Below are 14109 nucleotides of genomic sequence, written 5' to 3'. Positions count from 1 at the left end.
TTTCTAGGTTGTCTCCCTCACTAGAACACCTGCTTCTCAAGGATGGATTGTTTTTGCCTTTCTCTGGACCTCCGGCACTTAGTGCAGAGCCTGCCAAACAGTGAACATTTATCAATTTTTTTTGACTAAAAGAAATAGAAATCCATAGTCCCTTCCCTCAATCTAGTTGGTAATACAAACTGCATGTTTACCTTGGAATTCTTTAAGACAGTGATAAAGTGTATTGACTAGTCTCAGGCCTCACAAAAAAGGGGTGGGGTTTTTAGTCACGGGAGAAATCAATGAGGAGTGGAGACTTCTTGCAGGAGTTTAGAAAACTTGAGGTCTGAAGAATGGAGAGTGAAGACAAGGGTTTGAAGATGGAGAATGGAGTGGGTTCTCTTGCATTTGAGAGATTACGTCATACCTTCAACAATTCCATGCTACTTGCTAATTCAAAAAACCTAGTCTGCTTGGCTGCAAAGGCCAGGCTGGTGCTGAAGGCCAGGAAAAGCCTGGGCTGCCTCTCTCCTCCACCACTCTTGCAGGATTGCGAATAAGTCTGTGTGTGTCTGAGTGGAAGATTTTCCCTTTGGAGACTTTTAGGAAGTCTAGGAAGGCTAACAGGAATCTTTGGGTCAGTTTGCCTCTGACTGGGCTTTGAGAGGGACCTGAGAATGTCTACTTTGTTTTGACAGAGGAGGAAGCTGGATGCTGTATACTATTACATGCGCAGTTTAGCTGCTAGCAACCCTATCCTTACAGCAAAGGAGAGCCTCATGAGCTTATTTGAAGAGACTAAGCGAAAGGTGAGTGGGGGTGTGGGACCCGCAGAAGAGTCCCACCAGCACTGGGCTCTGGGAAGAAGGAAGCGCTTGGCTGTCAGACTAGGTCTGCCACAACAGCCAGTTCAGAGAATTCATAGCTTCAAAGGGGCCATGCCAATGGAGCGCTGCCATCCATCCACTGGGGGGGAATACCTTCACCTTTCATACTTTGTATCTTAGCTGGACCTAGGGGAGTCTGAATGTGTGTATATGTTTACATGCAGGCAGAGCAGATGGAGAAAAAGCAGCATGAAGAGCAGGAACAAAGCCCTAACCGATGGAGAAAAGGCAGGAGATCAACTTTTCGACACATTGGTGATGACACGACCCGCCTGGAAATTTGGATACATCCCTCTCACTTCCGATCTTCCCAGGGCACTGAGTCTGGGAAAGACTCTGAGCAGGAGAATGGCCTTGGCAGCTTAAGCCCCAGTGATGTGAGTACCCGTGGCTGGCCTAGTTAGCTGAAAGATGGCCTCTGTGGTCTGTTGTGTGCACACAATAATGTGGGCTTGATGTAGTTTCTGCACAGAATAAGGGAAATGGGGGACCTCAGTGGTCCTCTCTTCTTCCCTCTGCTCCAGCTTCCTTTCTTGCAACTGTGTCCCCCTCTCTCTCTCTCTCACCACTGGGTGGCACTGTGTGACTTCAGAAAGAGGCTGATTCACATCCTTTTCATTTGGGTGCCCTGACCGTGGGAAAAGACATTTTTGATGTCCTAGATTAGCCTGGTCTGTTGTGGGTTTACATACTCCCATCTAGAATCTTCTTGCTGTAAGTTTTCTTCTACTGAGACTAGAGCAGTTTGCAGATTGACCTCAGAAAGATAGTTAAATTAACTTGGTTCTATTTGAGATTTCCTCCTTTGTTTTGGGGGCCAGAGAGTTGACTCTGTCCTAAGAGATCAGAAGAAATGTTAATCATTAAAGTTGGATCTACCATTTCCAGGAAATAATTGTTGAAACAGAGTTGTTCTTTCTGATTGCTTGATTTCTTGATATATGGGACTTTTTTCTTTTGGGGTTTGGAAACTTCAGTTTTACATTCCTTTTCCTGTTTGCTTTTTGGTTTTCAGTAACTGGTTCTCTGTATGATTTTGAAAGTAATCATTACTGCTGGGTGAATCTTTAAATTTTAAACCCTGTGCCTATGGAGTTGATTTAGTGCTTTGGTCCATTTATTGTTTTTCCTTCTTTTCATCTTGGTGGCTACTGTAAACTTTTCATTGTCAGACTGTTTTCAGGCTCTATATTTTAGAGACTCTATAAATTCATTGATGTGAAGACAATCTTTGTCAGTGCATATCATAATGTGCATAATATATCATTCATATATATATATATATATTTAGTCTTTTACTTAGTGCATCTCTCCTGTGTAGTTTAGGTCACTCAGTTTTGATTTTTTTGAAGATTATGGTTTTCTGTGATTTGAAATTTTATACAGCCATCCTGGATTATTTTTATTATGTTACAAAGACTAGGGTTTTTGAATTGGGGAGTAGCATGGAATTGTTGAAAATATGACACAGTCTCTCAAATTCAAGGGAACCCATTCCATTCTTCATCTTCAATCATGAGCTCAACCTGGATGTACAGCGCTTGTCCAGGTTTTATGTGGTAATGAACTTATGGGTTGGGATGAGGTAGGGAGGGTATGAGGTAGGGCAAGTCTGTCATAGCAGCACCTCTGGGCAATGTGCATTTTTCCATCTATTTGTTTTTTTCCTGGTATGGATTATTTTCCCTAAGGGATGTTGGGCTATGGATATTCCCTTTTTTAAAAAAAGTTTTTTGTTTATTTAAGGCAATGGGGTTAAGTGACTTGTCCAAGGTCACACAGACAATTTTTAAGTGTCTGGGGCCGGATTTGAACCCAGATATTCCTGACTTCAGGTATGGTGCTCTATCCATTGTGCTACCTAACTGCCCTTGGATATTCCCTTTCAAGTGAGTTTGAATCATGTTTAGGAGACTGGGAAAGTCAGGTATAGTCAATACAGTGTGAAATACATTTAGAAGCATCTGGTGGAAGACTTTACCATTTATAGGGAATTTCTTTTCTATTTTATCTTGCCATAGAACATCTTCCATGACACTGGCAAGCACCTTTGTGCATTATTCAGTATTTGTAATTAAGAACTCGTTGAATAGAGTTACCTTTGATTTCATCAATTAAGGAATCTTATCTTCATATGCATGAGACTGCTTGTTTCAGAAGATCTTGTAAAGCGCTATTTTGTTTTACCTACTCAAATATTTTTTGTAATAAACAAAACCCACTTATATCTTTACATTTTTCAGTCCAACTGTTGAAGTCTTGACTTTTCCCTTTTTATAGTTAAGAACAAGTGTACAGGGGCGGCTAGGTGGCGCAGTGGATAAAGCACCGGCCCTGGAGTCAGGAGTACCTGGGTTCAAATCCGGTCTCAGACACTTAATAATGACCTAGCTGTGTGGCCTTGGGCAAGTCACTGAACCCCATTTGCCTTGCAAAAACCTGAAAAAAAAAAGAATAAGTGTACAGTATTCTTCGATTTTATAGAGTTGAGAAAGTAGGTATATGTATTGATGGTGGTTGTCTTCTCCATTACCTTTTTTTATTATATTTTTTTTTTAGGTTTTTTTCCAAGGCAAATGGGGTTCAGTGGCTTGCCCAAGGCCACACAGCTAGGTCAGTACTAAGTGTCTGAGACCGGATTTGAACCCAGGTACTCCTGACTCCAGGGCCGGTGCTTTATCCACTGCGCCACCTAGCCGCCCCTCTCCATTACCTTTTGAGAAAATTACTGACATCCTCATCACTATTTTTGAGATAATTATTGATGTTTAATGTAATAATGTAATGCTTATTCTCCCTCTGTCCCCCCCCATTTTTAGATTAACTCCCACACTCCCACTCTTGAGGTGTCTTGGGTGTGGAGAATCAAAAAAAGGGTCATATCTTAAGAGAACAGATAATAAATCTAACTTTCTCCTCTTGGCAGGGAGGTGGGGCTAATGAATTAGTCACTGGATCAGTTTTTTTATTGCAAGGAAGGTCTTCTCTTTGCGTAATAAGGGTCTAAGATGATGGCATATTCAGAAATGATGGTGCACTAATAACACACATCAGTAAAAGTAAATATTTTAAGAAAAATAAAAAAATTTGTGGTCGAACCAGTGTGAAAATCTTCTCTGTGTTTGGTTTAGCTGATGGTGGTGGTGGTGGGTGTCTGTTGTTCACTCATGTCCAGTGCTTCATGATCCCATGCACCATAACATGCCAGGCCCTTCTAAGCTCTACTATCTCCTGAAGTCTGTCCAAGCTCATATCCATTGTTTCCATGACATTAGTTACCCATCTTATCCTCTGCCCTCCCCTTTTCCTTTTTTACCTTTAATCTTTTCCAACATCTGAGTTTTTTCCAATGAGTCCCCTCTTCTCATTATGTGGTTTTGCAAAGTATTTAAGTTTCACCTTCCGTATTTCATCTTACGGTGAATAGCCTGAATTAATTTCTTTAAGTATTGACTGATTTTGACCTCCTAAATATCTGTGGGACTCTCGAAAGTCTTCTCTAGCAGCACAATTTAAAAGTATCGATTTTTCAGTGCTTAACTTTCCTTATGATCCAACATTCACAGCCATATTGCTGCTAGAAAAACCATAGCTTGGACTGTATTGATCTATGTCAGCATGGGATGTCTCTGCTTTTTGGTAATGCTGTCCAGATATGCCATAGCTTTCCTTCCAAGGAGCAAGTATCTTCTGAGTTCTTGGTTTCATTCACCATCTGCATTGATCTTTGAACCCAAGAATATAAAATCTGACACTGCTACACTTTCTTTTCCCTCTATTTGCCAGGAAATGATGAAACTATTTGCCAAAATATTAAGTTTTTTTCATATTAAACTTCAGACTAGCTTTTACACTCTCCTTTTTTACCTTCAGCAAGAAGCTTCTTAGTTCATTTTCTCTGGTCGGAATGGTATCATTGACTTTTCTGAGACTGTCAACCTCAATTCTTTTGATTCATCCAGTGTAGTATTGTGCATGATGTACTCTGCTCACAGGTTAAATAAGATGACAATATATAGCCTTGTCACACTGCTTTTTCCGGTCTTAAACCAGTTTTGTTCCTTGTTTGTTGCTTCTTGGTCTGCCACAGGTTCTTCAGGAGACAGGTGAGATGATTTGGTTTTGGTATTCCCAACTCTTGGAGAACTTGCTATATTTTGTTGGGATCCACACAGCCAAAAGTTTTGGTTTCTAATTTCTTTTTGTTGTTGTTGTTGTCATTGTTTTCATTATGTAAATATTTTATTTATTTTCCAATTACATACAGTGGTAGTTTATACCAGTCATTGTTTTTTCAAGGTTTTGAGGTTTACAATTTTCCTCCCTCCCTCCCTCCCTCCCTTCGCTCCCCCCTGCGTCCACAGAAGGCAATCTGATATAGTCTTTACATTTGCATCTGTGGTAATCACATTTGAACATATTGTGAGAGAAGAATCAGATCCAAAAGGAAAAAAGAAAACATTAGAGATAGCAAAATCACATCAGCATAAGAACTTTGAAAAATTTGTTTTATTTATTTTAGGCCATGGGGTTAAGTGACTTGCCCAAGGTCACACAGCCAGGCAATTATTAAGTGTCTGAGGCTGGATTTGAACTCAGGTCCTCCTGACTCCAGGCCTAGTACTCTATCTACTGTGCCACCTAGTTGCCTCCCAATGAGACAACTTTTAAAAACTGAAGATAATAAGCTTTGGTCTTCATTTAAACTTCACTTGGTTTCTAATTTCTATGCCTTTTCAAGAACCAGTCTTTTGGGATATTGTATAAAGAGTGATTACTATGACCAGAGTTATCTTAACAAAACTCCATTTATTAGTCTCTGACCTGCTTCATTTTGTACTTTGTCAAACTTGCCTGTTGTCCCAATTATCTTTTGATTTCCAACATTATTATGCCAGTCCCCTACATCTTATTTTGGTGTTATTTCCAGAAGATGTTTAGGTCTTCATTCATTTTAGTCCCTTCAACATTAGAGGTTGGAGCCTATAATTATAATACTATGATGTTCATGGCTTGCCTTGGATATGAACATTATTCTGTCATTTTTGAGATTATATGGTGCTGCTTTTCATGTGCTTGACTATGAGGGCTATTCTATTTCTTCTAAGCAATTCTTGGCTACTATAGTAATGTGTGGTGATCACTTAAATTAAATTCACCCATTCTTGTCCATTTGAGTTCACTGACACCCAAGAAGTTGATGTTTATTTTTTTTTCTCCTGTCTGACCACATTCAGCTTACCTTGGTTCATAGATCTTACATTCCAGATTCTTATACGGTGTTAATTTTTAGAGCATTGGACTTCACTTTCAACACCAGATGTATGTGCATCTGAGCTTTTTTTTTTTTCTGTTTTTTTCTGGTTTTGGACCAGCCACTTCATTGGTACTGGAGCTACTTATTGCATTAGACATCTTCTGACTTGAGGGGCTCACCTCCTTTGTCATTTTAGTACTGTCTATGGGGTTTTCTTGGCAAAGATTCTAGAATGGTTTACCGTTTCCTTCTCCAGTGATTATACATTAAAAAAAAGTATACTTTTTTGTATTTTTTTAGTTTGGCTACTTTTTCTGACTTTTTAGGCCTGTAGATGGAATGCTGGAAGTACCACGTAAAGTCCAAGTTTTGATATTTTATAAGTGAGGAAACTAAAGGACCTGGAGATTCTTAAGTGATGTGTTCAAGGTCCCCCACAAGAATCAAGTAGAGAACTGGGACATGAGCTAAACTCTCTGCCTTTAGGTCTGGTGTACTTTTACTATATTATCCTCTCTCTTAGCTTCTTCAATGACATTTCTACTTTACAGTGCACTCCATTGAGTCTGAAGGAGTTAGATCTCCCACTGCAGTGATTCCATTGTCATTAATGGTGAAACTAGATCTGCTTAGTTTTACATCCATTTCTTCTCCTTTCCTTAGTTTTATCTTAGGCCACATCTGACTTATCTGTGTCTTATGTCAAGCTTTCTGCAAACTAATTTTCTTCTTCACTGTATTCCTGAATTTTGTGATGTGTTTTTGTTAATCTTCTGCCTGTATTTTACCCATAGTATTTTATACTTAAATTTTTAATTCTATGAACAGGTGTTGCTTGTGATTGTCATATTTCTCCACTTGACAAATAAAGCAAATGTTTGCCTGCTTAGGTGATTTAAGCTTTCTTGACCACCTCCTTGTGGTGATTGCCAGACACTGGTTAATCTTTTACAGGAAATGAACAATAATAATGTTTAGTTACTTGATATTTTTCCATCTCCAATTTTTGGCACCATTTGCTTTTTTAAATAACTGTACTTGAAAGCGTTACAATTGCATGCTTTATCTATTTCTTTTATCCTTACTTCTAACTTGCTGTTGATTTAACCTTTACCTTTACTAGTCAGTTATCTGACCACACACCAATAGTTCATTTAGACACTTTTTCCCTTCAATAACCAGTCGTTTGCTCTTAGGATGCAGTTAATTTTTTTGTGGTGGTGTTTATTGCATGTCTTGCCTGGCAGTCTCTTTTTTTTTCTTTGAAGACAATGGTCATGATAATACAGATCTGAAGCATTTGAATGATATACAAAATTTGATTGTCTTTCATGTTTTGTTTGTTTACTTTATTGTAGTCATTTTGTATATTTTTCAACTGATTTTGTGTTCTTTGTAGTTGGATGTATAAGTCATCCCTTCTTAATTTTTTGTATTTTAGGTAGTATTCATTTCTATTATAAGTTCACATTTTATTTAGCTATTTCTTCATTGATGGCTGGCCACTGTATTTCCTTATTTACTGCTACCCAAAGTATTTCTATGTAGAATTTGCTAGGCACATAATTTTTCTTTCTGTATTTAGCAGACTTAGAAGTAGTAATATTGAACTGGCTAGGGCAAAAGGTACAAAAGTCACTTTTTTTTACACCTTATTTATTTTCTTCATAGTTCATAGTTCCATTACTATTACTTCACAGTTCCACTAATAGTATATTAGAGTCCCTTCTTTCCTATAATCCCACCAATTTTTTCTGTCTTTTACCATCTTTGCCTATCTTATGGATGTTAGATCTAGTTTCTATCAAAGAATATCAATGTTGATATGCTTTAGTCCTTGAAGTAATATGTCACCTGTTTGGTCACTGGAAAATGTTTCACATTTAGAGAATGAACAGTTAAAGTAATGTTCCTAGGCTAAAAATTGTATGATTCCTTGAACACTCTGTTTCCCCTCATTTAAAAAAATTTTTAACAGTCTTTTTTTACTTGCATCACTTTATTTTCTTTACATATGTTGGACATTACAGTTCTCAGTTCTTAGTATGACTTATAAATTTTGATATTGTCATGTGAGAACATTAAGGCAATGTACATAAATTAATTTAGATGCTTAAATATACAGGTTGTAAATGCAAACTTTTTTTGCAAGTCAAACTTGAGTAACTTAGACTCATGACATTGAGGGGAATCAGTAGGTTAAGTGAAACAATAAACTGGTTCCTAAGGCTTAGATTCAATATGTATACCTGCTAGGATGGTGGCAAGATATAACACCCATTTAATGAACTCTTGCCAGCCTTAGGAGAGAAATTCTGCAAGTCAGCTCTTTTAGATGCTGGAAATCTGACCTTTAGATAGCCTGGACAGTTCTGATACTTTATAAAATTAAACTGTACAGCTGTTGAGTGTCAGTCAGCCAAATACCATATTGTCATGTTATTAGGTCAGTTCTCCATAAAAATGAACTCTTTGCCTTAGCCTTATCTGTCAAAGTGAAGTAACCTGTATCAGGGCTTAGAACAAAGCTGTTTAAAAGCTAAGAGAATGACTTTTAACTTGACTATGAAGTCAAATTAGTAACTACTCAATCTAAAAAGTGTTGATATTTGTGTAATATCAGATAACCATTTTTCCCTAGGACCAGTTTCTTTTAAAAAAAAGGCTTAACCCAGTGTCATGAGACTTAATATGAGATGTATATTTGCCAGGGTAAATTTTTACTTTGTGAATACTCATGCAGCAAATGCTATGGCTGAGCCAGATTCATCATATTCCTGCTTGTTGGTTCACATCTGCTAGAAGGTGGATAGAGAAGTCAGAATAAAGTCAGCAGTCTAGAGATAATACTTACATGGAATACTCCTTAGGGAGCAATGATCTTAATTTTCATTTTACTCAGTTCCAGGGCTGGACTTTTTTTCTGCATAATATCACTAATACCAGGGTACATTGGTCATACCACCAGACAATATTGTGTTGGCACATGGATCCTTTCAGATATCAACATTACATTTCATGATAGAATTGGAAGTGGTCTCATGAGCGCCAGGATTCCATACTCGGGAACAATAAGTGGAAGGGGATCTCTGGTCACCTGAACTCTCATTGCCAGTGGTGATCAGCTGACCACGAGGAAGCTCATAGCTTTTCTCCAGGGAAGAAGATGAAGCAGCAATGGCCAGCTCCTGCTGAGCCCAGCTTGTCCTTGATGGCACGAACAATTTCCCTTTCAGTTGTGGTAGTGAAGCTATACCCTCTTTCTGTTGGTATCATCATGTGGAAGTCTGTCAGATCATGACCAGCCAAATCTAGACAGAGACTGGCATGGGGAAGTCATAACCCTTGTAGATGAGATGGGCACAGTGTGGGTGACACCATCTCCAAAGTCAATGACAATACTAGTGGTATGACCAGAGACAACACAGTTGAATAGCGGTTGGGGTGTTTGACAGTCTCAAATATAATCTGTGTCATCTGCTCTCTATTGGTCTTAAGGTTTAAGGGATCTTCTGTAAACAGAACAAGGTATTTCTCAGGGGCTACATGAAGCTCATTGTGGACAGCTAGGTGGCACAGTGGATAGATCACTGTCCCTGAAGTCAGGAGTTCAAATCCAACCTCAGACATTTGATACTTACTAGCTATATTTCCTTGGGCAAGTCATTTAATCCTCTTGTCTCACATTCAGGACCACCTCCAGTTGTCCTGATTGACATCTGATCATTGGACTCAGATAACTTCAGAGGAGACAGAGAGGCGCCTTTGCACAGAACACCTTCACTCAAATCCAGTTTATGTGCTTGACCAAAAAAACCGTGAAGTTCATTGTAGAAGGTATAATGTCAGATTTTATTCATTCGATGAGATATTTCAGAATCAGGATACATCTCTTGTTCTTGGTCTTAGCACTAAATATAACTGTCCTGCCCCATTCCCATCATGACATCCTGGTGTTTTGAGTGTCATAATAATGGAGGAGAACACAGCCCGAGGAGCATCACCCCCAACAAAGCCAGCTTGGCACATGCCAGAACCATTGTCAATAACAAGAGCAGCAATTTCTTCATTTTTTGTAAAATCTGAGATTGCTCACTGTTAAGAGCCGGGAGGGGGGGGGCTGGGGGCAGGGAAGGAAGGAGAGCAAATAAAGGGGAAACATCCAAAATTGCCTACAAGTGCTGCTGGTTACCATTGGGTGAACTTAACATTTTAAAAAATTTTGAATTCCCAAATCTATCCCTCCCCCCCATCTGCCTACCCTTCCATTGATTTGGGTTTTTTTTTTTAAGTTTTTTTTTCAAGGCAATGGGGTTAAGTGGCTTGCCCAAGGCCACACAGCTAGGTAAATATTAAGTGACTGAGATCAGATTTGAACCCAGATATTCATGACTCCAAGGCCGATGCTCTATCCACTGCACCACCTGCTGCCTGATTTGGGTTTTTTTAAGCCAGGCAGTGGGGTTAAGTGATTTGCCCAAGGTCACACAGATAGGTAATTATTAAGTGTCTCAGGCCAAATTTGAACTCAGGTCCTCCTGACTGTGCTCTTTCCAGTGCACCACCTAGCTGCCCCCACCCATCCATGGAGAAGGTAATATCATATTTAATAGCATTTAATAGCAATTAGACCTATGAATTCACGCAAAACATTTTCATTAGCCATGTTGCAAAAAATACCAACTTCAAAAATAATAAAGTGAAAAAATTATGCTTCAGTTTATATTCAAAAGTTATCAGTTCTGTTTCTGGTCGTATTTTCATCATATGGTCATTAGATCTGTCTTGGATCATTGTAGCTAAGTCTTTCAATATTGTTGTCACTGTAGTACAGCGTTCTTCTGTTTCCTCTTACTTCACTTTGTATTGATTCACGTAAGTCTTCCTGGGTTTTTTAAAGTCATCTCACTCATCATTTCTTGTAACCTAATATTTATTTATTTTCAATTTATATTTTATTTTCCAGTTGTTAATGCAAGTTTTTCAATATTCATCCTCCTGCGTATTTATAAGTTACATAATTTCCTTTCACCCTCCCTTCCCACCTTACTCCCCTCAGCAGCAAACAGTCTAGTGAACATTGTACATGTACATTTGTGTTTAATATATTTACATATTAGGCTTTTGTGTATGAGGAATTAGGACTAAGGGAAAAGAAAGAAAACCGTGGATAGGAAGAAAAAAAATGGGAGAAATTTTAAAAAAGTGAATATAGTGTTTTTTCTTCATTTGGATATGTATGGCATTATCCTAGCTGGTCTTCCAGGGTTGTCTTAGCTCCCTGAACTGCTGGGAGGAGCTGCATCCATTAAGGTTGGTCAATTCACAGTGTTGTTGTTAGTGTGTATTCTGTTCTCTTGGTTCTGCTTCCAATTGCTGAGCATCAGTTCCTGTAATTCTTTTCCTTGCTTCTCTAGAGTCTGACCATTCTTGGTTTCTTATAGAACCAATAGTGTTCCGTAACTTTCATATACCGTAACTTGTTCAGCCATTCCCCAATTGAGAGGCATCCTATTCTTTGCCACTACTAGAGAAGAACCTCTCCTTTCTTAACTAGATTGGTCCTCAGCAGGTTATTTCTTTTTTTGGGGGGGGGGGGGTCTCTATTTGGAGCTTTTCCACAGAGGAAAACCTTGTTCTACCAAGAGTTTGTTCTCTACTGACAACTCCCACATTTAAGTGAATAAGGACAGTTAACTGTTGTATTACTCCATTGCCAATATGGCCTGCTGTCTCTGACAGTGACGCTCAGGAGGAGCATGGTAGAGAAGTGCAAGCAATTTGTCAACTTGAGAGGCTGTTTAGCCTCAACCATGAGACTGGATCTGACATTTCTATCCATTGATTTTAACTTCTTTTGAAGCTGCTCTTCTCTTTAGTTTGGACTATATCTTGGGGTACCAAGTTCCACGAACTGAACACTCTCAGTGTGAAGATCTTATTTAAGTGACATCTTTCAAAGTGTGCGACCTATTATGGATATATGTGTGTAGCAATCACCTATTTATGGCATAGAGACTTTATCTTTCAGCCTTTATCTTGCCAGAGAGAATGTGTCTTTCTAGATACAATTATTTTGATTCCCTTGATTTCTCTGGTTGATGTCCAAGAGCAGCTTTTCCTTAGACTGTGTAAAGAGAGAAGATTTGTAAGAAAGACACAGACAAGTTGGGAAACAGCAAGAAAACTGCTTCTGGTGTTACCAGCAATGATTAGTAAAACATAAATTTGTTTGGCTTATAGGATCTTGAAGTTTAGAGAGGAGTTTTTGTGAGCATTTGTGCCATCTGGGGGGGGGTGGTAACCTCCCCTATAAAATATTCTGAACCCTAAAAAGCTACTCAGGCTTTCATTGAAACCTTATTTTTTTTCTCATAAGGAGGGGATCTTCAAGCAAGTGTACCATAGTACCTCCATATAATTTTTTTAATCCTGAATTTCTGGGCTGTTTCAGTCCCTCTTCCAAACTCAGTAGAGTTGATAAAAGGGATAAATACTTCTGAGGAAGACAGAATTGACATATAGATTGCCACTTGGAGCCAGTCGATCACTTAATAGCTTCAGAGGTCACTTTGACATAGAAAGACAGGAGAAAGTGTTGTCTGACTCCAAAATGATGTGAATTTCTTTACTAACTCTCAGATGGCATTTTACACATATATTTCATTTGCTGGGAAAATGAATGAGTCAGAAAAGAGGGTACAAGCTGTACTTGATTGCTTAGCTGCTAGTATTAGTTTAACACTCTTTTTGCATATCCCTTGGAATCTGAGATGACCTTTTATTTCCACATATTTTGTATGTAATAGTGACTAGGAGATGTGCTTTTTTTTTTTTTAGGTTTTTGCAAGGCAAATGGAGTTAAGTAGCTTGCCCAAGGCCACACAGCTAGGTCATTATTAAGTGTCTGAGACCCGATTTGAATCCAAGTACTCCTGACTCCAAGGCTGGTGCTTTATCCACTGCGCCACCTAGCCGCCCCTGGGATGTGCTTTTAAATAAGAAAAATATAACTTTATAACTAGAATTCTTTCTTTCATGTTCTTTCCATCTTGTGGTTCTTGCTATAACCCAAGATGACATTGCATTCCTCACTGTTCCTTTCTGGTACTTGATATACCTTTTCTCCTCTTTCTGATTCACTAGTCCCTGAAGTAGAATTGTAATACCTCTTATTCTCCATTGTCACTTCCACTCTGCTTCTACTGCTGTCAGAGCTAACATTTCAACCTCATGTCTGCCACAGGTACACCCAGGGATGGTGATACCAGAGGTATTTCTCTTTCGTGATCAGAAACTCTGCAATTCCTTTATATGACCATAGTTTACTCTTTTTCTCTTTATACTTTATTCCTTAATATTTTCTTTGTCTCCCCCCCCAAATAAATTGCTAGACCAGTACTTCTGCTATGCCATATGAAAGAATGTTCCAAATCATTACAAAGAGAAATGCCAATCAAAACAGCTACCTTATATCTAACAAATTGAGCTTAGGGAAAGATAGACACATTTTTAATGCATTATTGATCAAGCTGTGAATATCTCCAAGCATTTTGGAAAGATCTGAAATTATACCAATGATCTCTTAATGGCTAATCTTGGCTTTTTCTTCATTCTCATCCTCCTTGATCTCAAATTGTTTGTTGCTGTTGACCATTCTCTTCTCCAGGATTCTTACTCTTGGTTTTCAGGTTCTTATCCTGCTTGTCTGACCATTTTGGGGTTTGTTCTTTTCTACCACTTGTGGTTGTGTCCTAGGGGACCTTATCTGGATCCTCTTCTCTTTTTTCTTTCAATATTTTATCCTTGGTGATAAACCCAACTCCCATAGATTCCATTATAATCTCCACAGAAGACACCCAAGCTTCTATATCCAATCCTAGTTTTTCTTGAGCTCTTGTTCTATCTGGCAAAGTACTTATTTGACATCTGGAACTGACTGTACCTTTAAGTATTTCAAACTCAACACGTCAAAAAAACAGAACT

At 38.6% G+C, this 14109-nt stretch overlaps 1 protein-coding gene across 2 annotated transcripts in view; it reads left to right on the top strand.

Moving 5' to 3' along the window:
- SMG6 (SMG6 nonsense mediated mRNA decay factor) overlaps positions 1-14109 on the top strand; it is a 176871-nt gene that overhangs the window by 11649 nt on the left and 151113 nt on the right. For both annotated transcript variants that reach the window (XM_074189201.1, XM_074189200.1), the window contains exons 7-8: positions 678-788; positions 1031-1243. In XM_074189201.1, coding sequence (XP_074045302.1) covers positions 678-788; positions 1031-1243 — 324 coding nt within the window. The remainder of the gene's footprint in view (positions 1-677; positions 789-1030; positions 1244-14109) is intronic.

Source organism: Macrotis lagotis, chromosome 5, assembly GCF_037893015.1.
Source record: "Macrotis lagotis isolate mMagLag1 chromosome 5, bilby.v1.9.chrom.fasta, whole genome shotgun sequence".
NCBI lineage: Eukaryota > Metazoa > Chordata > Mammalia > Peramelemorphia > Peramelidae > Macrotis > Macrotis lagotis.
The sequence above is the reverse complement of the archived record's forward strand: the minus strand, read 5'-3'. Positions and strand labels throughout refer to the sequence as shown.